At 38.9% G+C, this 27,638-nt stretch overlaps 1 protein-coding gene across 3 annotated transcripts in view; it reads right to left on the bottom strand.

Moving 5' to 3' along the window:
• LOC126215042 (zinc phosphodiesterase ELAC protein 1-like) overlaps positions 1-26,079 on the bottom strand; it is a 70,477-nt gene extending 44,398 nt beyond the window's left edge. Inside the window, exons 1-6 of one of the 3 annotated variants that reach the window (XM_049941679.1) lie at positions 25,909-26,077; positions 25,482-25,597; positions 13,383-13,538; positions 8,538-8,680; positions 3,570-3,762; positions 1,005-1,102 (exon numbers count right to left, since the gene is read on the bottom strand). In XM_049941679.1, coding sequence (XP_049797636.1) covers positions 1,005-1,102; positions 3,570-3,762; positions 8,538-8,680; positions 13,383-13,538; positions 25,482-25,597; positions 25,909-25,990 — 788 coding nt within the window. In that variant the 5' untranslated portion in view covers positions 25,991-26,077. Of the gene's footprint in view, positions 1-1,004; positions 1,103-3,569; positions 3,763-8,537; positions 8,681-13,382; positions 13,539-25,481; positions 25,598-25,908 lie in introns of all 3 variants that reach the window. The other 2 variants (XM_049941680.1, XM_049941681.1) reach the window with 2 other exon arrangements.
• Between the last annotated feature and the right edge of the window lie 1,559 nt (positions 26,080-27,638).

Raw genomic sequence — 27,638 nt, forward strand, 5'->3', positions numbered from 1 at the left:
GCACGGGTGTGGGCACACACGCGGGGTTTTATTTTATTTTAGCTTGTCAAAGGATAACTTTCAAAGCTAGCAAGTTTTCCTTCTTTTGTGTGTCCCTTTCGACAACTCGCCTGAAAATAGTTTGTGGAACAAATGGCATCCTACATTGCTTGTATCGTGTAGCGAGACACTGCAGGCCCACCAATCACTTGCCAGAGGATCCTTCGATCCTCTCGCCTCATTGTCTTCCTGATCTCTCCAGATCCGGTACATCCAAGCAGCTGCCATTTCGAGTCTGCTTCCACCAACATCATCTGACAGGATACTTTGAATGATCCCTGGCAAGCCACACAGCATGTCGGCCAGCCTATGATTATACCCATCTCTAACTCATTTAATTGTGATACGTAACACCTAACATGCCTACCTGGCATTCTGTGCCTACTAACCTCCACCTCAAATTGGGATGTGATCACCATGCAAGAAACTCTGCCACTGTGCGCCGCTTAAACATGGCCCGGTGCCATAATACAGCATCACTGAAAGGTCTGGGGGTATGCCTACTGGCACCAAACTTGGATCATTTGCGTATTGGATCACAATGTACTTCTCTGCACAATTGCACATTTGTACCTTTCTTCCCTATGGGTGTGCTATTTTCAGTGGTATTGAGTGTATTATGAAGCCCTCTTTAAACAAAATGTAGTTTTAATGTTGTTTAAAAAGCTATAATCAAGTTTATATAACCATCTTATAATTAATTCTCATATCGATATGTATAGCTTAGTCTCATCTTTATAGAACACATGTATGCAAAAATTATTGCAATGAAAAGATATGTGTGTTTTCAAGAATTGCACTGTAATGCATCCCATAAAATGAACACTATTTCTTGGACAGATAAATAAATGAATAAAATGTAAAATAAATTTTCATCTCTGGGAAAATCAGTTACGAATTTATGAGTCTCACCAACACCCTTCAGTATAGCAAAATATATTTGCATTAATAAAACAAATACTAACTGAGCAATCTTCTTCATCCTGGAAGCATCACAGGTGTCCCCAACAATGGTTACCTTACGACCCTTTTTCTTCGGTCCCAATACACTTGACGGTTCTATCTAGTTGTGTTAAGGTTGGATGATAATTACAGGAAAATATATAGCCATGTCTGAAGTCACTATCATTAGAAAATTAGCAGTAACAACAAGAAAAACAGTGATGTTTAAAGCTTTCCCGGCGTACTTATTGTTCCATAAAAACACGGGAGAACTGCCGGATATCAGTAACTTCCTGCCACGATATTTCGACGCAGAGTCTTCTGGCCATCTTCAGGTGAATGCCACTGTAGTAGTACTGGCGAGTACGCGCTGAGCTCCACTATTTAAAGCCTTCTGAGGTGACATTGCGCATGCGCTGCTCAGCGTGCGCGTTCATAACGGCTCCGTGAGCTGCGCCTCGCACCCTCCACTGTGAAAGCCTGGCGTATCGGTGTCAGGTCGATTTCCATCTTTATGCAGATAACTACATCGACTATGAAGTTTCTCTATAACAGGATTCCAAGCAGAGTTCAGCTGATAACCGCTATCTCGATTGATGAGAGTCTCGTTGTCAGACAATCTTATTTCCACAGATTCATTGATAATCTAGCTCCAAAAGTTTGATGTATGGGCCAAAATTTTTGTGTCGTCGTAATTCATGGAATGGTCTGTGGAAATACAATGTTTGGCGGTTGCGGACTTGGTGGGTTGGAGAAGGCGAGTATGCCGTTTGTGTTCCACAATGCGTTCCTGCACAGTTCGTGTTGTTTGCCCTATATATGATTTGCCGCATTCACACGGAATTTTGTAAACACCTGGTTTACGCAGGCCCAGGTCGTCTTTAACGGATCCCACTAGTGATGAAATTTTGGAAGGAGGGCGAAAGATGACTCACTTGATACTTTCTCAATATTCTGCCTATCTGTGAAGAAATATTCCCAATAAATGGTAGATAAACAGTCGACCTGAAGGCCTCTTCCTCTTCCTTGTTCCGTCGTTTGTAGGTCTTCATCACTCTGTTCACTTGCCTAGGTGAAAAGCCATTGTTCAAAAATACTTTTTGCAGGTGTTCCAGTTCCGCTTGAAGACTGTCGGCGTCAGAGATAGTATGGGCACGGTGGACCAAGGTTTTGAGAACGCCCATTGTTTGTGCTGGATGGTGGCCACTAGTAGCTTGTAGATACAGGTCTGTATGAGTGGGCTTTCTGTACACCGAGTGACCAAGTGTGCCGTCACTCTTCCGTCGCACCAAGACGGATAAAAATGGCAGACAACCATCTCTCTCTATCTCCATGGTAAACTTTATGTTTTCATGTATGGAGTTCATGTGACGTAAAAATTCTTGGAGACGGTCCAGACCATGAGGCCGCACTATAAAAGTGTCGTCAACGTACCGCCAAAATACTGTCGGTTTAAAAGTGGCAGAGTCGAGTGCTCTCTCTCCTCAAAATCCTCCATAAAAAGATTGGCCACCAGGGGAGACAAAGGACTCCCCATGGCGACACCATCAGATTGTTCGTAACATTCGTTGTTAAATATAAAGTATGTGGGGTTACAAAGTAATATACAAACACATTTTGTGATGTAAGCGACTTTTGATCACCCTGTACTTCAGTCTGCTGAACATAACTCATTCATCTGATGTCAACAAACTGAAATCGTAAAATCGAGATCCTCGATACAGAGGACATTGAGTTACGCCCGTAGTTTCGATGGCACTGAACCATTCTCCCACATTACATTGACAATATATTATTGCCTGATGATGATTTAATCTAAACAACTACATAAAGACAAGTTGTAGCTTAACGTTGTCACCAAAAAATTTCAAATGCATACATTATACATCCTCAGCCATACAGTAAGGAGCAGCATGGGATGAGCACACAGTTCACCCGGCTACTGTCCGATCCCAGATCTCGACGCCGCCATTTCTCACTCTAATAGCTCTCGAACTGACCTGACGAGCTCATTTACAGATTTCATTGATGACTTATTGATATTGCAGCCACAAAATACTTTTTTTTGTGTGTCATATGTTTCCATATATGTACTCTGTAGTCCTGAGGGAGGATTCATCTCACAATCATCAATGCTCTCAGTCCCTCTTTTATATGCATGACAATGACTCGGCACCTCAATTGCTGCGCGAGTTGCTGGAGACACAGAGGGCTACCTGTCTTGGCATCAAGTGCTGAGAGGAAATCTGCAATTCTTGCATTTTCTGTGACAGCTAGGTCATGCACTGATGTGAGGGAAGTCACGGGATAATGACATGCACATATACAGATGGCAGTAGTATTGCATGCACAGGGTATAAAAGGGCAGTGCATTGGCAGGGCAGGCCAGAATATGAACCCATCTGCATTGATGGATTCCTGCCTTTAGGTCCACGCAACATGCAGCAGTAAAGTGGAGGTTCAGAGTTCACTTAAATTTTGAGATTAAAATATTTGGAAATTGGATACAGAGTTACTACAACACAAGCTTTTATAAGAAAGACTAGCTAACTCAGAAAATAAGACAGTGTACTGACAAAAGAGGATACAGTGTTTCCATTTATTTCGACACTGTGGCCTGCCTTGATCCTGCCGTAGAGGGGTCCAGGGGGCACACAGAGTCGCTTCAGCTTCTCGACGTCGAGCCGTCCGGGGCTGTCCGCTTCAGTCACCACAAATCCGAATGATGGGATGCTGTGCAAGGCTGCACCCGCCAGCACAGTTGCGCTCTGCCCACTGAAACTGCCACATGACACGAACATTTGATTGGAATATTCTCATGTTGAGAAGCTTGTTTGCTTCACGAATTCTAGCTTAAAGACCATCGTGTTAAGTTCATGAGGGAATGTCGTACAGTAACCTCTGCAGACATACAGGTTTTTTTACCAGAAGCTTACTTGAAAATAGTTACAAAGTTTTTTTGGAATTTACATTAGTGAGGTAAATTGCAACACAAACCCAGTGTAGCAAAAGTTGGGTTCATAAAAGGCTAAAACTGCAACAAATGAATCTGCAACCAGGACTCCAACCTTCTCTAACAACAAAGACAGAAGCAGTAGACTTCAGAACACAAACAAGAGGCAAAAAACCACCATAAATTGTACACCAATTTTATAAAGAAATGCTGTTTTTAATCTACTAATACCAAAATGTAGAGATACGAATATCGTATTTCCAGAATGACCTTTATAAATAATAGCTAAAACAGCCTGGTGAAAATACTGTAGCTACAGAGAACTTGATGGAAAAACTGACAGCAACTGTTAGTTTATTTTTCGTAATGTGCTTGTAGCATTCAATATATATAATACCCATACACCTCACCAAATTATTATTAGTACCCAACTTTTACAGGCACGTACATTATATAGAACAGCTATCAGTGACGAACACAAGCTTTGAGTGTTCAAATTCTTACACACAAAATTTACTGTAACCACAGTTTTGTCAGCTAAATAGTAGGAATCAAAAATGCAGATACTTCAAATACTGTGGAAAAACTGGCAAATTTCTTTTAGCAACAAGCAGCATTAATGAAACACATCTGATCAAGCAAATGCTATTTTCGGGCCCGTCTTGGAAAAATATCAACAAATAAAGCTAACACGATTGTTGCATTTTCATTACTACTTCACACATAAATACAGGGCTATTTCAAAAAAAGGGAGCAGATTTCAAACATTTACAGCTTCCAAACTACAAAAGACAAACACAATTCGAACATTCCTGGAAAAAGAGAAGTTGAAATTTTTATGCATTCAATGTGAGCACCATGTGTTACATGACAAATATCAGAATGGTGGCTCATTTCCAACCACATACGAAGCAGCTCGTCTTAGAGAAATTTTCTAGGCACATCTGACTACCTGAATGAGACCCTTCTATGACGCTGGATTGTAAGAGGAGGAGAAGCACAAGATGAACATCATCGGTGGCTCTCAGGTCTCCAGACCTCACACCTCGTGACCTATCTGCAGGGTTACATAAAAGCCACATTTTTATCCACCCTATGCCTGACACTCTTGAAAGTCTGAGACATTGCATTGCTGAAGCTGTGAATTCAATAGTGAGAGACCAGCTGCTTTGTGTGTGGCAGGAAATGAGCCACTGTTTTGATATTTATCGTGAAACATGGCACTCACATTGAATGCATAAAAATTTGAACTCTTCTCTTTTCAGGAATGTTGGAATTGTGTTTCTATCTTTTGTAAATTGGAAGCAATAAATGTTTGAAATTGTTCCCTCTTTTTGAACAGCCCTGTAATGCACTTTTCTAACCGAACAGTTTCTCGTCAACAATCATAGCTACATTGAGTGCTACTTCAGATCTGACATATGCCTTGCAACTTTACTTTCTTCACCTCATTAAAATCCAGGAAGGAAGATCACAGTTCACCATCCCTTGAACAATGAGGTCATCAGATACAGTGCACAAACTACAATTGGGAAAGGAGAGGGCAAAAAAAAACTTGAAAGATCAGTCAAAAGAACGGACAGGGTGTTTAAAATCGGGTTATACAGTGAACAACAAGAGTAAAAGAAGGCTAATGATATGTAGCTGAATTAAATCAGGTGAAGCCAAAGGAATCGGATTGGAGAATGAGACACTAATACTAGTATATCAGCTTTGTTATTTGGAAACCAAAATAACTGCTAATAGCTGAAGTAGAGAGGATACTAAGTGCAAACTGATGATACAAGAAAATCTTTATCAAAATTCATTTATATCTGTACATATAAAAGGCAATGTCCTGACTCACTGACTTATCACCCGGAGTGCTGATTTTATACTGTAAGCATTGTTTACGAGGGAATTTTTCAAAATTCCAGGGAATGAAATGCTTTTTGGAAATATGTCCCTGTCAAGACAATTTTGAAAATAGGACTATGAAAATTGGTATTTGGTTTCTCGGTCAGAGTAATGAAATGTGTGTTGCAGCATGTCTGGAAATTTAACCCCTATGGGGATGAAATACTGAATGAATGCTTTCCTGAAAATAAATTATAGAACTACGAAAACATTTTTAAAGCCGCCTATGAAAATTGGTATTTGACTTCTCCGTTACAAATAAAAAAACAATGCTTTTGGAAATTCAACACCTAAGCAGATTAAATGGGGGATGAAATGACTACAAAAATATTTAATTACAAAAGGATTTTTAAAGCTAAAGCTCGGCACATAGACTGTGTATCCGAACACTGAATGTTGAGAGTGCCGAGTTTCTGACATCGTAACATGGAATAGCACATTGGAGAATCCTTCCGAATGTGCAGAGCAACATCTAGCATTTCAGATATTCTAAACATGCATCTGGACATCAACCAATGAGATGGCAGAACGTCACCTATGTCACACGCACACCATCTCCTTTCAGTATGGAGTTGCAAGGCACCATATTGGCAATCAGTTGAAGCCCATACATATATACACCATTTTTGAGAACCAGCAAATTGAGAATCTCTCACAACCCATCATCAATTGTATGATTTGTCATAATGAAATGATGAGAAACATCATATTCTTTTACCATGAATTATTGGAACTTGCATATTATGAGAGTACTGCATTTGAAGGCAACAGCACATTGACGATCCATCAGAACCACATTGTTCTTGGTACAATTTGTTACAATTAAATTTCAGTTAGTAACACAGCTATGATTAAAGCTCTCAGGAAATGGTAACATGATAAGACCAGCTGCCACAGAGATGCGGTCATTTTCGAGCAGTGAGTAGCATTACAGATTCATAACAAGAAGTGAGATGTAATGGGTGGTCCTGTCCCAGTACAACTAAATAGTATTTTTTTTCTTTCTAATGTTTGCATTTTTTAATAGGCTCTGATACTTTATGAGTAGTTTATTATATGTATATACTATAATACTCTTCAACTTTTGTGGTCCTGTCCTCCTCAGTTGCGCGTAATACTACGGTATATTGATAATTTTCACTTACTTCACGCAACCTGTAAGTACAGTTCAAAACATTACTACTTAATAGGAAATACCAACCACCAGAACTGTTTATAACCTATAGGCACAGTGACAAAAATGTAAATAAAATAGCTAACATATGTACATATTCCAGGCCACTGATGATGCCTTGCAGAAAATAAAGGCGAAACGCATATGGCACTAAAATTGTGTTTTATTCAGTTGCTATCAGACGGTCCATAAGTGAAAATTATCAATATACCGTAGTACTATAATACTCAACGTTATGTAAATATACGTGTGCTGTTTTCAAGGCACAAGCTTGTTCGACTGGCTTAATCCGCGGGACAGCTTGCACTACTTGTAGTAAGATATTTTACCCCTTTTTCTTTTAAATGTTCTAAAGATTCTGCTACTGAATAGGAACAGTGATCAAGGAAGACTGATCTTACAGTTTTGCTACAAAATGAGAACAATGAAATAATATTTATCTTATGTGGAAAACTATTGTAAATTTCTATCACTCTATTTGTAATGGAACTTTTATAAGCCAATGTCCTTATTGACTATACATGCTACTTTCCTTTTTGTCTTAAAGCATGTCCACGGATATTGAAGTTTTTATTTATGTATACTACAGACAAAACTACGTCACTGGCAAATGGGCAGTGGAGGAGATGTGCATTTTAATAGAGCTAACACAAGTATTTTATGTGCACCCATTTCGTAAACAGTCTGATTTACGAACTGGAAACATCCCACAACTGCCTCTGGAGCACACTGCGATCACGTATATCACGTTGCGTCAAGTATACCCTGTGCATGTGTCACATTGTTTCTGAGCATTCGGCAACACTGTGAACTCGGCACACACAACATTGACAGAAAGCACGGTCCACGTACCGACAGCTTAAGGGGGTGAAATGGGGCCCGGCTGCTTCACTGACTCAGCACTGCCAAACCCAAACCGATAAGGATAGAAACTTGAAATCTGGGGTGGTTGTGGATTTTATACTGTAAGCATCGATCAGTACGGGATTGCTTGAAATTCCATCTATAAGGGGGTGAAGCAGAGGAGGGAAGTTTTTTTGAAAATATGCCAGTATTAACATAATTTTTAAACTAAAACTATGAAAACTGGTATTTGGTTTCTCAATCAGAAATAAAAAAATACATGCTACAGCATTTTTGGAGATTCAGCCACTAAGGAGATAAAACACTGGATGACGTTAACATTTGTTTTGAAAATAAATGGTTATTAACATGCTACTAAAGCACATATATGAAATCTGGTAGTTGACTTCTAAAAAAAATGTGTGTTAAGGGATAAAAGTTTCATGGAAATGTCACCACAAGAAATAAAAAGGCAGGATTAACAAAGATGACCTACTATAGATACCAGAATCGCATTTGCTCAATGTACACTCAGAAAAGACTGTGCTTCTATGGCCTTCATTAGCATGAGAATGTAGAAGATTTTGAAATTTGTGAACTTAAAAATTTCATTTGAGAAAAACGAAAACAAAATCTGTGCCAATTGTACTGTTTAGGTAAGCAAAGCAGTGGGTGCTGTGTCAGACTTACACTTCCCACACACCATTATCATCACACACTATACTTCGACCTCCGATCTCCTGCGGGTGTAGACGTCCGTCGTCATCGCTGTCCACTTTCCAGTCTTGCCAATCATCAGGATACTGATGTTGAGCTATTATCAACTCGTGAACCTACTAAAACAATCCAGGTTTACACTAATGTGATAATTTTTCTTTGTTATGCTTTAAGCCAATAATATCAAAAGGGAAAATTCACTTAATAACTATATAAAATAATGAGACAGAACTGCTGTTAATCAGCCGCCTTCAGTGGGAAAAATTCTTAGTACTTTAAAAAATATAAGAACCTCACCTAACTTTTGGAATTATTTGTTTCTTCCTTAGGGAGGAAAGAAGAATAGGTAGGGGGTAGCTAAACAGAAGGGCCAGTCACTCCGACCCTAGTGGGGGAAGGATACGCCTGTTGCCAAACGCCCGTGACATTCTCATGCTAGTCTACTTATCACATATTGTACAGTAGTTCCCCAGAGCAGATACAGAGGTTTAGAGTTTCACGGCTGACAGAAGCAATGTGGCATCATTGAGTTCCTTATGGCAGGTGGAGTTAATACAGTTGCAATTCGTCAAAGGCTCAGCAGTTTATGATAAAGGTTTTGCTGATGTTGGCACTGACTAACATATATCAATTCAGAGAATGAGGAATCATGATGGAAGTTCATATTCCCATCCTCCTCAAACAAAAGATGTTCAGTAAATATGTTTGCATTTTTACATGTGTCAATATTCAAATCTGACAGCTAACTTTCAGTGAATAAATTAGTATGAAAATTAAAGGAGAGAAGAAATCCTCGCTGTCAGGCCCTGAAGACTGTGCTATAGTTGACTGAGCACCATGTCATCCTCAGTCAGTCATCATTGAATACATTACGGAGTGGCGCGGAGTCAGCATCCCGCACTCCCGGCTGTAGTCAACAAAATGGGACTTAACATCTGAGGTCATCAGTCCACTAGACTTAGAACTACTTAAACCTAACTAACCTTAGGACATCACACACACCCACGCCCGAGGCAGGATTTGAACTTGTGACCGTAGCATCAGCACGGTTCTGGACTGAAACATCTAGAACCGCTCAGCCACAGCAGCCGGCTGGTAGTCGACACTCCGACCTCAGAGCCGCTAGCTCTCCATCAGGTAGCACCTAAACTGGCATCACAAGACTGTATGCGCCTCAATCCAGTCCTTCCATCACAGAAAAAAAAATTAATCCCTGGCTGTATTCAGCATTGAACCCGAGTTCCCTGGACAATCAACTGTCACACTAACCACTCGGCTATGGAGGCAGACTAGCATGAAAACTAAGTCTTCAAAACAGCTTTGTTTAACACAGGCTATTTTCCAGTTGCTTCCTTATGCTTATAGGCTTGCATCCCGACCAGCTTCAGTGAACATTCCAGTCTCGAAAAGCATCCACTCAGAGACTGACCGTACTTGCCGCCACCAACGAATCTGACAGTTTGAGAGGCCACAGGTAAACCAGCAAACTGCAGGAAGCCCAGTCAGGCAAGACAGGCAGAGAAAGACCCTCCACATAGCCACAGTCTGCAGGCCTGTGCTCACACTCTTTACCGGTCAGTGAACTGCTGACAATGGTGCAGATTTCACTTTTACATTACGGAAATTATGATGATGTCAAAGTTTTGAGACCTACCCCACATTACACTTTTCACATCAATTCTGTGACTAATACTTTTCAAATATTCTGAACTGCAACTCTGGATCAAAGAGAACAACAACAATAATAATAATAATAATAATAATAATAATAAGAGAAAAATATAGACAAAGACTAACAAAAATACTGAAAACAGAATTGACAGCAAGAAACAAGACAAAAGCTATAAATACTTATGCTATACCAATATTGACCTACTCATTTGGAGTAGTGAAATGGAGTAACACAGACCTAGAAGCACTCAATACACTTACACGATCACAATGCCACAAATATAGAATACATCACATACATTCAGCAACAGAAAGATTCACATTAAGCAGAAAGGAAGGAGGAAGGGGATTTATCGACATAAAAAACCTACATTATGGACAGGTAGACAATTTAAGAAAATTCTTTATAGAACGAACAGAAACTAGCAAAATACACAAAGCAGTCACTCATATAAATACATCGGCTACAGCACTGCAATTTCATAACCACTTCTACAACCCTTTAGATCACATAACATCAACAGATATGAAGAAAGTAAATTGGAAGAAGAAAAGACTACATGCCAAGCACCCGTATCATCTAACACAGCCACACATCAAGACGCATCCAACACGTGGCTAAGGAAAGGCAATATAAAATGCAGACTTTGTAAACAACAAACAGAAACAGTAGATCACATCACAAGCGGATGTACAATACTAGCAAATACAGTATACCCCAGAAGACATGACAATGTAGCAAAAATAATACATCAACAACTTGCCATACAACATAAACTAATAAAACAACATGTTCCCACATACAAGTATACACCACAAAATGTACTGCAGAATGATGAATACAAATTCTACTGGAACAGAACCATTATAACAGATAAAACAACACCACATAACAAACCTGACATCATACTCACCAATAAAAAGAAGAAATTAACACAACTAATCGAAATATCCATACCCAATACAACAAATATACAAAAGAAAACAGGAGAAAAAATTGAAAAATACATCCAACTGGCTGAGGAAGTCAAGGACCTGTGGCATCAGGATAAAGTTGACATACCAATTATACTATCAACTACAGGAGTCATACCACACAATATCCACCAGTACATCAACACAATACAGCTACATCCAAACTTATATATACAACTACAGAAATCTGTAATTATTGATACTTGTTCAATTACCCGAAAGTTCCTAAATGCAATGGAACATATACCGTACAGTTAAAAGGAAGTCACGCTTGATCAAGATCCGCGTCACTTTCCATTTTTAATCAGACATAACGTCTGAGAAAGAAAGGAATTCATAATAATAATATTGATCAAAAAATTAAAACATTATATTTTATTGTAGCTAAACAATTTATTATTGCCACAATGGTTCAAGTGGCTCTGAGCACTATGGGACTTTACATCTGAGGTCATTAGTCCACTAGACTTAGAACTACTTAAACCTAACCAACCTAAGGATATCACACACACATCCATGCCCGAGGCAGGATTCGAACCTGCGACCATAGCGGCTGCACGGTTCAAGACTGCAGCACCTAGAACCGCTCGGCCACCGACCGAGCTTATTGCCACATTAAAATGTTTTATATATTTTACTGTTATTTTTATTAAAATCATAGGCATCAGTGGCATACCAAAAGTGTCAGATCACAAGTTATATTTCTAGGCTTGGAGTATGAGGGATGAGGGGGAGGGTGTAAAGGGCAGCAACAAACTTGACTCCACAACCTGGAGAACCATACCTTAGATCTGTGCCTGCTGGGTTAACACAGGCTTGAAGACTTCTTAGCAAGTAATGATATTCATAAGAGAACAACCAGCTAACTTATTCAAGTGAACTGGCACATCGTTCACAAGGGAATCTCTAGCAGAATCAGAATTTCACAAGTCTTATTCACACTGTTGCTTCACTTGACTATCAAAACATTTGTGCTGGTCGGGTTCCACTGCTGATCCTCCATATTTAATATCGGGTGCCAGTTTCTGTCGGAACATTCAGGGTTCAAAACCATAAGAAAATCAGAAACACGTACTAAGACACAACAAACAACTCTACAGCAAATTCCAAAATCTTCCATACACAATTTAGAAAGAAATCAGGCACACTCTGCAGACACATAAGAGGAACAGAGGAAAGCAGACTAACAAAACAAATATTCCAACAAAAACAGTCAATGCCTCAAACTACAATATGGAGAGAGAAAAATCTGTTCTCCATGTGACGGCAGGAGAAAAAACACAAAAGATGTGGACATGCATCAGGTTTTGGAACCAGTGGCTCTTTCTCTTGGCAGAAGGGTTGAAGAGAGGGAGAGAGGGATGAATGAAAAGGACCAGTTTAGGAAATTGGAAAAATTTCGGCAAATTTGCCCAGAGCCTCGGGTGGGGAGAGACCTACTGGATGGGACAAGAAGGAAAGAATGATTGTCAGTGCTCAAATATTCCATGATTTAAGTGGATCAATGGACCTACAAAAAACTAATGTTTCTGATAGAGATATCCAAGCCAGAAGATTTCAGGAGCAAACTGAGAACTCTGAGGATTTTCAAGTGAAAGAAAAAAGTAAAGTATAGAAAAATAATCAGCAAGAAACAGATTGATTGACAGAGGGGTTGTGGGACCAAACAGCTAGGTCATCAGCCCCTCAATTCAAACCGAAGAAAGAGGGTCTGGTAAAAGTGGACGGATCCAAACAGGGGAGTCAAATTATGAAATAATAAACATTAAACACACACATTAAAAGGCATAAGAGATGAGACCAAATCTAAAAACTGGAAGAAAGGGGCAGTCATGGGCTAACAGACCAAGAAGACTAGAAAAGAGGTCCCAGCCACAGCCAACCTGCCACTGCTCCAAGACTAAAGAAGATCCTTATACTTGGAAATAAAAATCACTTTCACGGATCAAGAAACAGAGGAAAGAGCAAAATGTACGAATCAAAAATATTGAGAAGGAGAAGAAAAAAGAAGAGCACCACTGGAATAAGAAATCATATGAAACCGTTACATGTGGTTTATAGTTTAACAGCTCTGACAAAAATTGAAGAAAAACATACCTGTATGTGGTTTAAAAATTTCAAACACTTGAATTATTACTGCAAAAATGGAAGAAAGAAACCTGACTTACTGACCACATAGCTGAAATTCAACATGGATCTTGACAGACTTAAGCATTCTCTTACATATCTTCTCAATCCATGGGGGCCAAAAATCTCCAGCAAGATATCACTCTTGCTCTCACTCATGTTGTTCGACAGAGTGCATAGCAGGCCGGGCAGACCAAACAACTGAAACACAAACAATTAATGCTTTTTTTTTCAAACATGGTACTTCTGTTGTAACCAATTGGTCTCTATGTTAAGGAAATATTCTTCCTACATAAATCCTCATGAATTTTACAAAAATCTATTACATACGGAGCAAACAGGATCAGTGGCACATGTTTATAGGTTGCATAACTATTTTCTCTATCTGCAACTGAGCCACTGTGAGCATTTGATTTGACACCTGTACAATTGTTACTCTCAGGTATGTTACAAGCTGATTTGTCCCAACAGCAACTCATGGATATTGTACTCAAAGGACGTTACATTTTTTCTGTCTTGTGAAGTGCAAAAGTTCACATATCTGAACATTTAAAGCAAGTTGTCTTCCTCTGAACCACTTTGCAATCTTGTCAAGATCTGACTGAACATTTGTGCAGCTTCTTTCAGGCAGTACTTCATTATAGACAACTGTTTCATCTGCAAAATGTCTGAGGTTAGTATTAATACTGTCTGCCAAATAATTAACACACAACATGAATTAGGAGAGTCCCAGCACACTTCCCTGGTGAACACTGAATGGCATCCAACCACCCTCTACCATTAGTACTGTCAAATGCCAGATTTACAAGTCAACCCTATGAAGATATGGGATACATCTATGAAAAAGAAACATAAGAAGAACAAGAGTGTACTTAATTCATATCTCCCAAGTGGTATTATATATGACTGCCCCCCCCCCCCCCCCCGCCCAATCCCTCTCAATCACCCACTCCCTTAATTACAATCATCAATTAGAAAGCCAAAGGCTACTAAATTTTTATATTTTGTAAAGCGCACAACTTTATATTTTCTATATTAAGACTTGGTTGTCAACCGTCACACCACTGTGACATGCTGTGAAAATCTAACTGATGATGATGGTTATGATGATGGTTATGATGATGATCCGCCCATGAACCATGGACCTTGCCGTTGGTGGGGAGGCTTGCGTGCCTCAGCGATACAGATGGCCATGCCGTAGGTGCAACCACAACGGAGGGGTATCTGTTGAAAGGCCAGAAACATGTGGTTCCTGAAGAGGGGCAGCAGCCTTTTCAGTAGTTGCAGGGGCAACAGTCTGGATGATTGACTGATCTGGCCTTGTAACATTAACCAAAATGGCCTTGCTGTGCTGGTACTGCGAACGGCTGAAAGCAAGGGGAAACTACAGCCGTAATTTTTCCCAAGGACATTCAGCTTTACTGTATGATTAAATGATGATGGCGTCCTCTTGGGTAAAATATTCTGGAGGTAAAATAGTCCCCTATTCGGATCTCCGGGCGGGGACTACTCAAGAGGACGTCATTATCAGGAGAAAGAAAACTGGCTTTCTACGGATCGGAGCGTGGAATGTCAGATCCCTTAATCGGGCAGGTAGGTTAGAAAATTTAAAAAGGGAAATGGATAGGTTAAAGTTAGATATAGTGGGAATTTGTGAAGTTCGGTGGCAGGAGGAACAAGACTTCTGGTCAGGTGACCACAGGGTTATAAACACAAAGTCAAATAGGGGTAATGCAGGAGTAGGTTTAATAATGAATAACAAAATAGGAGTGCGGGTTAGCTACTACAAACAGCATAGTGAACGCATTATTGTGGCCAAGATAGACACAAAGCCCATGCCTACTACAGTAGTACAAGTTTATATGCCAACTAGCTCTGCAGATGAAGAAATTGATGAAATGTATGACGAGATAAAATAAATTATTCAGGTAGTGAATGGAGACGAAAATTTAATAGTCATGGGTGACTGGAATTCATCAGCAGGAAAAGGGAGAGAAGGAAACATAGTAGGTGAATATGGATTGGGGGGAAGAAACGAAAGAGGAAGCCGCCTTGTAGAATTTTGCACAGAGCATAACCTAATCATAGCTAACACTTGGTTCAAGAATCATAAAAGAAGGTTGTATACATGGAAGAACCCTGGAGATACTAAAAGGTATCAGATAGATTATATAATGGTAAGACAGAGATTTAGGAACCAGGTTTTAAATTGTAAGACATTTCCAGGGGCAGATATGGATTCTGACCACGATCTATTGGTTATGAACTGCAGATTGAAACTGAAGAAACTGCAAAAAGGTGGGAATTTAAGGATATGGGACCTCGATAAACTGAAAAAACGAGAGGTTGTAGAGAGTTTCAGGGAGAGCATAAGGGAACAATTGACAGGAATGGGGGAAAGAAATACAGTAGAAGAAGAATGGGTAGCTCTGAGGCATGAAGTAGTGAAGGCAGCAGAGGATCAAGTAGGTAAAAAGACGAGGGCTAATAGAAATCCTTGGGTAACAGAAGAAATATTGAATTTAATTGATGAAAGGAGAAAATATAAAAATGCAGTAAATGAAGCAGGCAAAAAGGAGTACAAACGTCTCAAAAACGAAAGCGACAGGAAGTGCAAAATGGCTAAGCAGGGATGGCTAGAGGACAAATGTAAGGATGTAGAGGCTTGTCTCACTAGGGGTAAGATAGGTACTGCCTACAGGAAAATTAAAGAGACCTTTGGAGAGAAGAGAACCACTTGTATGAATATCAAGAGCTCAGATGGCAACCCAGTTCTAAGCAAAGAAGGGAAGGCAGAAAGGTGGAAGGAGTATATGGAGGGTTTATACAAGGGCAATGTGCTTGAGGACAATATTATGGAAATGGAAGAGGATGTAGATGAAGACGAAATGGGAGATAAGACACTGCGTGAAGAGTTTGACAGAGCACTGAAAGACCTGAGTCGAAACAAGGCCCCGGGAGTAGACAACATTCCATTAGAACTACTGATGGCCTTGGGAGAGCCAGTCCTGGCAAAACTCTACCATCTGGTGAGCAAGATGTATGAGACAGGCGAAATACCCTCAGACTTCAAGAAAAATATAATAGTTCCAATCCCAAAGAAAGCAGGTGTTGACAGATGTGAAAATTACCGAACTATCAGTTTAATAAGTCACAGCTGCAAAATACTAACGCGAGTTCTTTACAGACGAATGGAAAAACTGGTAGAAGCGGACCTCGGGGAAGATCAGTTTGGATTCCATAGAAATGTTGGAACACGTGAGACAATACTTACCTTACGACTTATCTTAGAAGAAAGATTAAGAAAAGGCAAACCTACGTTTCTAGCATTTGTAGACTTAGAGAAAGCTTTTGACAATGTTAACTGGAATACCCTCTTTCAAATTCTGAAGGTGGTAGGGGTAAAATACAGGGAGCGAAAGGCTATTTACAATTTGTACAGAAACCAGATGGCAGTTTTAAGAGTCGAGGGGCATGAAATGGGAGCAGTGGTTGGGAAAGGAGTGAGACAGGGTTGTACCCTCTCCCCGATGTTATTCAATCTGTATATTGAGCAAGCAGTAAAGGAAACAAAAGAAAAATTCGGATTAGGCATTAAAATTCATGGAGAAGAAGTAAAAACTTTGAGGTTCGCCGATGACATTGTAATTCTGTCAGAGACAGCAAAGGACTTGGAAGAGCAGTTGAACGGAATGGACAGTGTCTTGAAAGGAGGATATAAGATGAACATCAACAAAAGCAAAACGAGGATAATGGAATGTAGTCAAATTAAATCGGGTGATGCTGAGGGAATTACATTAGGAAATGAGACACTTAAAGTAGTAAAGGAGTTTTGCTATTTAGGGAGTAAAATAACTGATGATGGTCGAAGTAGAGAGGATATAAAATGTAGACTGGCAATCTAACTTGCTGGGTGAACTGGCCTTATAAAAAGTTACACAACCTGCATAATTCTGAGGTACCTAAGAAGTCTTCTCTGTGTAATAGTAATTGCTCTATCCTACATTCACTGACCCCAACAGATAACTGTTCTGTCTGTCGATGACCTTGCTCCATTTTGACTGTCATGAAGTTTCTGATTACTGTGAAACTTTTGTTATGTACCCTATGTGAACTTGGGTTTTTGGCTAAACATTAGCCAAAGGTCTAGTAACACTATGCCACCAGGTTGTGTCTAAGCATGGCACTTACTATACGATGTGCGAAAAATGAAAGCAGAGTTTTGCACAATCACTGTTTCTGGAACATACACTGTCAGCCATGTTAAAGGTTTGACATCAGAATGGCCTAAAACTATGCTATAAATGGAAAAATCTTCATTTGTGTGTCCATATTGTTCATATGTTGCTTTACAATTCTTGGAAAGGGGGTGGGGGGATTTTTGTTCTGCCATCACAACTATGAAATGAATTTTTTTCACCAGACACATTTCACTTTGACGTAGAGCATCATCAGTGGTCTGTTAATTAACTTAATTACAGACCACTGATGATGCTTTACCTCAATAAAGTGAAACCTGTCTGGTGAAAAAAATCACATTTTTGTAGCTGCAATGACAGAACAAAAATACCCTCAAGGAATAGAAAAAAATAGGAAAAATTTCTGAAAAGAATAGGAGCATACTCACCACACAGCAGAGATAAGTTGCAGATACACAAGAAACAGGATGTTGGAAAATGAGTTTGTGGCCAACACAGCCTTTCTCAAAAATCACACACACACACAGCCTCTGGCAGAGAGAGAGAGAGAGAGAGAGAGAGAGAGAGAGAGAGAGAGAGAGAGTGTGTGTGTGTGTGTGTGTGTGTGTGTGTGTGTGTGTGTGTGTGTGTGTGTTTTTCAACAAAGGCCTTGTTGGCTGAAAGCTCACTTTCCGACAGTCTTTTTTCTGTGCCATATATGGTGAGTAGCAACTACCCGTTTCATAATAATGTTACATTCCATCAGGGATTTTACACTGTTTAAAACTTAATTTCTGGGTTACCTTGGTATTACTCTGTATGCAAGTGCATGAACAGGACAGGTTTGTACACAATCTTCTTTGTAGATTGGTTGCAATTCTCCAGTAGTCTCACTACGAATTTAAATCTGCCACCTCCTTTACCTATGACAGACGCTATCTGACTGTTCCACTTCAGTACCTCCAAAAATTGACACGCTCAAGTAAGTATGTAAGTTGACTGATTGCATGATCTCTCTGCCTTCTCAGGGGACTTACATCTCAATCACAAACACCGAAACATTCACACTGTGCCTTGGACAGTTCAACTTCCAACATATGCTTGACGTTTTCACCAACCTTCGCCTGCATTTGGCATGAATTTTTTTACTTTTTTTTCTTCCAAAAACAAAAAAGAAAGAAAAAAAAGGGGCATGAGCAAAGCCCACAGGTGTAGATCTGTACTGATAACCTTGTACACTAGGATTAAATTTTCACTTGCAGCTGAGTGAACACTGATAAACTTCCTGGCACATCAAAACTGTATGTGGGACCAAGACTAACTCGGTACCTTTGCCTTTTGCGGGCAAGTGCTTACCATCTGAGCTACCCAAGCACAACAGCTTTAATTCCGCCAGTACCTCATCTCCTACCTTCCAAACTTCACACAACCTCTCCTGCAGGTCTTGCAGGACTAGCACTCCCGGAAGAAAGCATAACCTTGTACACTGTTTAGCAGCCATATCCCCATACAATAAGCCCAATTATGGTGCACACAAGTCTTTCATAGTGCTTTTTGCTGCACGTTTCTTTTCATGATGTCTTTCAAGGACGAAGGAAGCACGCTTCAATTCAGAGAAGGTAATTTCACAGAGAAGTCTTTCGGGTCTTCAGATTATCCGTCTGTGTGATAGCTCGATTACAAAATGTAGAGACTTTGTGAAGTGTTAAGAAAGTCCCCAATATTTGAATTAGGGAGTAATATTTTCTTTTTAATGTGGCAGAAGATATTGCCACATAATACAAAGTAATTAATCTTCAGATAACTGACAAAAGTAAGTCTTAATTTAGTTTCCAGTTTCATGAACATTTGCAGAAATCTTATGTTTTGAAACAAAAAAGGAGCTCAAACTTGCATATGTATTATTGGCAGCCTCACAATGAAACACTACTGCCAGTCTCAGCTCTTCAGAAAGTTAATTACACTAACTGTGCCTTGCTTGTTGCTACACATTCGTAGTTTCCTGAACAGCATATCATACCGAGTCAACTCAACCTGCACACCAGATCTTAGCTTTGTCCCGTAATGTAATGACAACACAGCATCTGACATCATGTGTGCACAGGCAGGAAAAGAATGAACATCGAGAACTTTTGCATCTATATCATTTTGTGGAATGTACACCATAGGGGCAAGCTGATCTGTAGTGTAGCTTGAAGTGTAGAACTGGTTGCAAGTAGGCAAAGTAGACACTTCAGAGTCATTCCATGTCAAATCAACACACCTATTTTACCTCACCCTCTTAGATTTTGCTGAAAGTTGGTATACTTATAGTGGGCACTGAGACTAAGAAAAATACCAAATTTCAATTTTTTATCTCAAACCATTCCTGAAATATGGCTATGTAAACTTTTCAAAAACCAGCCAAAAATGTGTGAACGGACTTTTTTAAAACTGTCCTAGGAGCTGCTCTAATTGAGCTAGAGAACTGGGAAAGGTGTCATTTTGCATGCTCTTTCCAGGGATATACAACAAAACACAGCTTCTAATTAATAACCTTTTTCAAAATACTAATTAATATTTTGATTTAATTTTAATTTTTTTTACAAAAGTACATGATTGAACATTTTCAAAACATTTCCATAACTACTTCATACTATTGTAAATCACATGGCAAAATATAAATCTGGGATGATGATGGGTTCATTGGTAAAAAAAATTATTCCGGACTCTTGTATTTCATTAACGGCCCTAGTTTGACTAAACTGACCTTTAACAAACAGGAATTTCTTTAAAATATACTGAAAGGTAAGTAAAAAAATTATTAGAAATATCAAAACATCACCTTATTAAACCAAAACTAATCTGCATATTTTATAATTAAGTTGATTGCTTATTTTAATTTCATACAACTTCACTAACAGTATATTAACCGATATAACAAAAACAAAAAATTTAGCATTTAACTACAAATTGAAATAAATTATGAATAAGTACAAGTATTTACATAATAGTTCTGGTCCATGATGTTTGAAATTGAACTATTAAACAAATTAAATACGTAATGCTTGTTTTTGAGTAACAGGCATCTGTACATAGCTAAATTTAACACAATAGGTACTAACAATAATTTTGAAACAAGTTTCTATAAAATATACATTAACACTAACTTGAGACAAAAATTAAGTTTTGAGTTGAAAGCAGTTTCCCAATAAATTGTCTTGGAACTTCACATACTACATTTTAATAAAGCTGACTGGGTTTGGTTTACATCACTTTCATTAAGAATGTATGTTCTCCCTGTCGGAGTAAATGGATTCACTTTTGTGAGAACATCCACAACTGATACCCACAGGACATCTGCATGTGCAGGATAAGAGAATGACTTAGCTGGTCCACATGGATGAAGAAAAGTTATTTTCACTTCATCAAGTTCTTCATTTTTCTCTAAAATGCACCCAAGCCACCTGATTCTGCCATATAAAGTGGTGACAAAGCCTGATACATCTTGTAACTTCAGTTTGTCTGATGATGTAGTTACTTCCCTCTCCCAACTCTGCATATCACCTGAGAAGTATTTGACTATTAATTATGATGTAGTGTTGGGAATGAAAGTGTGAAATTGCTGTGTTCCTTTGATTGTCAATGCCTCTTCAAGTCGGCTTTTTAAGAATATTTCTGAAGCAGCCTAGTCTTCTTGAGTGGAATATGCAAAATCAACATTTGTGATATTATCTACTGCCCACTCAAATAGATCTCGTGCAGTTTGTATCTGATTTTGGTATGGCCTTTGCAAACTTGCACGAGATGCCAGTCTCTCTCCTGAACCCCCTACTCCATCACAAGGCCCTTTCCCATGTGCTGTGGCTGAAAAGTGCCACTCACCTTTTATGTTGACGTCTTCCTCATGAAGACAAAGGTTCAGGAAGTTTTTCTTATTTTTATACTGAGCAGCAGAACCATCAGAATAATAGTATATCTTTTTGGAATCTTTTGAAATTTATTTGTTAGAGATTAAATTAGCTTCTTTTGAAAGGTGTAAACCATAGTTGTATTGTGCTCCAGGCAATCAGAAACAATGACAAAGCTCATGTGCCCAATTTTGTGTTCCTGTTTGTAATATATAACAAAAGGATGAATGGTAATCTGTTGTCTTGTCCAGTGGAAACTGTGCTTCATCCTGTAGAACTATACTATAATTTTCTGAAAAATCACATATGACAACAAATTCAGATTCCATAAGGTTTTCTCTATTGGAGTTAAGGAATGTTCATTGTTGCTTGGCAATGAAGTCATGCCAAATCAAAGTCGACATCTTACTACAAAATAAATCTATGAATTCTTCAGAAGTTTTCAGAACAATTTCCAGATTACATCGGTCAAGTGACATCCACTGTCGGAACTGAACTTGTTCAATTAAGGTTTCATGTAAAGAGTCTATTAAAATTTTACGTATGACAGTTTCTCCCGGGAAGTATTCACAGTTTCCCAAGTTGCAATCAACTGATGATGGGTTGCAAAGCATTTTTGCAATGCACTGCTTATAATTGTTTAAGCTGCCGTTTGTTACTGTATTTAGTTTGGCATTTTCTATCATTAATTTTATGTTTTGGTGAGTTGTGCACACACAGACAGTGTGTGTGCCACTCCGGCCAGCTAATACACAATGTTTTGGTCTCAACTCAGCAGATTTAGAGAAACCTATTTTTATGTTAGGAAACTTGTCTTTAAAATGCTTGTAAGATTCTTTAAGGTTACACAAAATAAGTCTTTTTGATATTTTTGTTTTATTTCCACTTGTTTCTGCAACTGTCACACAATATTTAATACCAGGCATTGCCCTGCTAACTTCATCATTTTCATAAAATGAATGTACAGTTTTTGTTGGTAAAACACTTCCCTGGTTTTGGGTTTGGACCTTCCATGAACCCTTTCTCTTTCAAAATTTTTTTGGACTGCCGAACAATGTAATTAGGAGCATTAAATTCCCTCATTTTCCTGACACTGCACTTCTCAGGTAAACTTTTAAGAATCGTTAATTTTTTGCTCTACTTATAGAATTTTTAAAGTTTCTTTTAAGATTTTCAAGAACGGATTCATCAGTATCTGACGAATTTTCAGGAGCAACAAAAAGTTTACGTGTCGATGAGATTTTCTTCACTTTTGATTTGGCGTAACGGCTAGATGTTTTAACAGCTACTGAAGTTGGAGTGAAGTCAGGGTCTTGGTCTCGGATGATTGTCTCTGATCCAGAAGATTCTTCTGCAACATTTCATCACTGATGGGCTCTGGTGTATTTTTCAATTTGGTTACATCTTTCCTACATTTATCACAAATGGTTCAAATGGCTCTGAGCACTATGGGACTCAACTGCTAAGGTCATTAGTCCCCTAGAACTTAGAACTAGTTAAACCTAACTAACCTACGGACATCACAAACATCCATGCCTGAGGCAGGATTCGAACCTGCGACCGTAGCGGTCTCGCGGTTCCAGACTGCAGCGCCTTTAACCGCACGGCCACTTCGGCCGGCTTATCACAAATCTTGGCACCACTTGGTATTTGAGGAAATAATTTGGGCATCAATGTTGTGACATTCTCAGTTTTTTTCTGTCTCTAATAAAATGATTTGACTTCTTCAATGGATTACAACACTGCACTCTTACAGCACTGCACTTTTTACTTGGTTCCATATTTACACAAAAACCACTTATAAACTGTCCTTCAATGTATAGATTTACTTGAAAATGAACTATTAAATATAATAGATACAGACTGGTCAACACAGAGGTAACAAGTGATTTGCACTAAAACCACAGTGCACAATAATGATTTAGGCACACAAAGCCTTAGAAGGTAACAATGCAGATTACATCTCAACAATGGCTCCAGTCTCTGAATTATTGTACAGACATCAAGCCCGATGTATACGGTCCTCTACTGACTTACTACCTTAAAGGTCAGTCTGATCAAACTAGGGCCATTAGTGAAAAACAAGAGTCCGGAATAAATTGTTTTTAACAATGAACCCATCATCCCACATTTTTATTTTGCCATGTGATTTACAACAGTATGAAGTAGTTATGGAAATATTTTGAAAATTTTCAATTATGTACTTTTTGTAAAAAATTTAAATCAAAATATTAATTACCATTTTGAAAAAGGTTATTAATTAGAAGCTATGTTTTTTTGTCTATCACTGGAAAGAGCATGAAAAATGCTGCAAAATGACACCTTTCCCAGTTCTCTAGCTCAATTAGGGCAGCTCCTAGGGCAATTTAAAAGAAGTCCGTCCACACATTTTTGGCCAGTTTTTGAAAAGTTTACATGATCATATTTCAGGAATGGTTTGAGATAAAAAATTGAAATTTGGTATTTTTCTTAGTTTCAGCACCAACTTTCAGCAAAATCTAAGAGGGTGAGGTAAAATTTTTATTTAAAGTGTGTTGACTTGACATGGAATGACTCTTCAGTAAACTGGTGAATGTACGAACATACCAAAAGGACACAGGATGGGAGAAAGTAGTCTATGGAATGTGGAAATGGATCCGTAATAACAAGCTAATTATCTATTGGAGAGAGAAATAATGACTGGCTTCTGCTACTTTATAGGGGTGGGAAATGGAACTGTATTTAGTCACTAAGAACCAGTTCAGAATTCTTTGACTGGTGTTTATTAATGGCCACAATTTCAAGTTATGTTAGTTTTCTGCTTGTAGTGCCTTAATGGAGAACATCACATTTCACACAATATGAATGACATTCATTCAGAGCATATTCAGTGAAGGTGGAATTTTTCTGTCTCTTACTCCTTTCATGCCCAGTCACTCTCATAGTTACAGCCCTACCATATTCAACTACATGTAATTTGCTACACAAATTGCAGAAAATTCTATAAAGTCCACTCTATTCCAAAGGTGGAACCTTATCTTTACTGTTGAACAGAAGGTGGGCAACAGTATTCCTAGTGTAAAAATCTGGAGTATATTTCCTGGACTTTAGTTTCCTGGCAAGACTATGAAGTCATACCCATTTGTTGTCAGTGTGGTTTCGGGCTGTCTGAGGTGGATTAAGGAGTACTGCTATCCTCTGTAGTTTTACCTACCATAGCCCTTTCCTACTTTATGGAACAAACTGCATGTAACAAACTGATGTATAAATAAATGGATTGTCACACCACTGCGGCAATGTGAGGACACGCATTCATTGTGTACATCCATGCATGTTTGAGATAGGCCTATTTTTCACCAGTGCATACATTCACACAAAAGATAAGGTCTATACTTACAAAGGCCATCCACATGCTATGCTTATTTGCAGAACACAGCAGGTGTCTGACAAAACTTCTGAATATAAAAAGGATGGTGACAGATGAATACTTAGTGCCACTTCAATACAACACAACACACTGACATCAGCAGAGACAAGGCAATGGAAAACTGGGCAGAGTTCAGCCTAATGGCTGTACTCTTACATGGGGACACTGAAGCATGATGAGCTGAATTCCGTGCAACATCTACCATCATTCTTTCCAGTGCAAAGGATGGTGACATATCCCATGATATGCTACATACACAGTTTATTTGCCAATAGAGTTTTGCTAAAAATCTGTATACCAGCAAAGAAAATTAATCGCCCATTACTCCCGCATTGTCATAAGGTGATTGAATGACTAATTTGTAGTAATGATGGTTCTTACCTGTAATCACCCAAGCTCAATCATACTTAGTTCATGTCCTGAACCATCTGTGCATGTCCAGTCAACAATATTTGAGTTCAACACACTGACGAACACAATCACCCTTGCTATCCAGTGCTTTCTATGTCTTTTTTTAGCGCCCATGCAGTTGTGAATCTCATCAACAAAAGGGAATTAGGATTTCAACACGATGAGGAATGTGTGTAATTCAGTTGCTCATTAATGCACATTTGTTATTAAGTAATGAATGTTCATCTAAAGTTTTTTTGTTTTGTTAATATCAACATACGTGATCTCCATGAAGATGAGTTATGAATATCTTCTCTATACGTCCTGGCTTTGCTGAGCTCTTCTGTAACTGAACTTGAGATCCTTCTCCACAATCAAACATCCAGATTCTGCCATCTGCAATTTAGGAAACCACTAAAAGTTGTATTTATATGTAAACGATAATCTGGAAGGCAAAGTTGACAATTATAATTTATCCTATGCGAGGTTGCTGAAGTGCGTGAGTATGGAAAATATGGAAACATGCGCAATTATTGAAGATTCTAGACCTTGCTGTTGTCAAATATTTTTCAAGTGAATTAGTTGCAATATCAAAGTTCTTCCCCTGTCTGACACTGTAAGAAGAGTTGATGGAATGTTATCTGTCATATCGAGATGGATTTGAGAAACAATTAGATTGATCAGTTGAATTAGCACCTTGAACGTACCTTCAAACCGTAAAAGGGTACAAGAAACGCTTCTGTCTGCTGTTGGATAACACGACGCAGTTCCTAAAAATATTAGTTCCATGACACGTTATTTCTCACACTGTCCCCATACTACCAGTACCCGTGACACAGACACAATAAACAAAACACATGTGCCACTACCTGGTACTATCAAAGATGTCAATGAGCAAAGTTGTTCCACTTCATCATTGTCCTGCACACTATGTCAACCACAGTCTATGTAAGACTGTGATGTCAACTGTATGCAAAATGGCTGCCTCACGCACAGAGGTGCAAGTGAATGACGCAATTTTAAATGAAAACAAGAACTAGTTGTGTTGACGTACACTACACATCTTAAAAATATTGACCTGAACTATGAAATCTTTGAGCCCAGATGTAAGAGGCCACTATTTACCTATTGCATCGATACAATTGTAAAGACCCGTCCAGTCGCAAAGATCTGTCTTTGTAAATGTAAGTGCACGACATGTCTGCGCAGAGAGATAGTTTCGCGTGGGCATGCAAGTGGAGAGGAGATTTGCACAGATATGAGAGGTGTCCAAACCCGGAAATTGCAGGTTTCAGGGAAATTGCTCATACCTGTGGGCACCAAGCACATATATTATACAAACAAATCATAAGAGCTGGCGCGCATGGATGATTATTGTCACCGCGACTGTTTCGTCAGTCTTGTCCAGGCAGTGGATATATACGTAGATGCTCGCATGTTACGACATAGCACCCGGGTGACACTTTTGTCAGCCGATCCGCAAACAAGCCCATGACAAAACTGTCACAGCGCAGCAAGTGTATTCTCCACTAGTTGCTTTGCGGTTATCGGCAGAGTAACATGCAAACATGGTATCAACGTATTAGCACGGGAGACGCTAGAGTCACCTCGTTACACTTCTCTGTAACGTCACTATAACGTGTACCTGTCCAGTTTTGACGACAGGGATATCCATTGACTTTCGTGGTCGTATCGAGTTCTGAGCGCTGTGAGCTTCCTGTAACACAAAGCTCACATTTGGTATATTTGCTCTCTTAACTCGGTGGTTCTTTGGTAACTAATTGCTTCCAAACATGAAAGTGTGGCTAACCAGGATACGTTCATTTCAGAAATGCTGCCTGCACAGACAAAATCATTGTGTGTGCCTCATTAGCATCAATAAATGGAAACGTACATATAAGTTTCACACCGGTGAATAAATCGCATCTTGTCTGATCTTATTCAGTTTGACATGTTTATTGACTTGGTTTTAATTGATCTGTTTATTCAATTGAAGATCATATACATAATGTTATGTCGTCCAGTTACTTATGCAAAATTAAACATTCTTTGCACACCGGAACAATAAATGTAGTATTACATGGCACTCTTCTGAAACTGTGGAAAGATTGTAAATACGGAATAACATTGTGACTGTGGTAGCCAATCTGGCATACGAATTACAGCAGCAACTGAGTGTCTTCAATTTGTACATTCACAGCAATTTTGGCAACTATTGGTGCCATTTCTTTCTTTGAAAGTGAGAACCGATACACTTCATTCTCGTCATTTCCATATGTATCACGAAAAGTATTCAGCAATATGCTCCCCAATGGTAAAAGTGTGCTGGTTGTGCGATCTTTGTTTTAATTTGCACAACATATTGTAATTCACTGCTAGAAACATCTTCCTTTGCGCTTGACAATAACTGAAATAACGATAAAAACAGTAGCAGGAA

The sequence above is a fragment of the Schistocerca nitens genome, chromosome 12 (assembly GCF_023898315.1).
Source record: "Schistocerca nitens isolate TAMUIC-IGC-003100 chromosome 12, iqSchNite1.1, whole genome shotgun sequence".
NCBI classification, from domain to species: Eukaryota; Metazoa; Arthropoda; class Insecta; order Orthoptera; family Acrididae; genus Schistocerca; species Schistocerca nitens.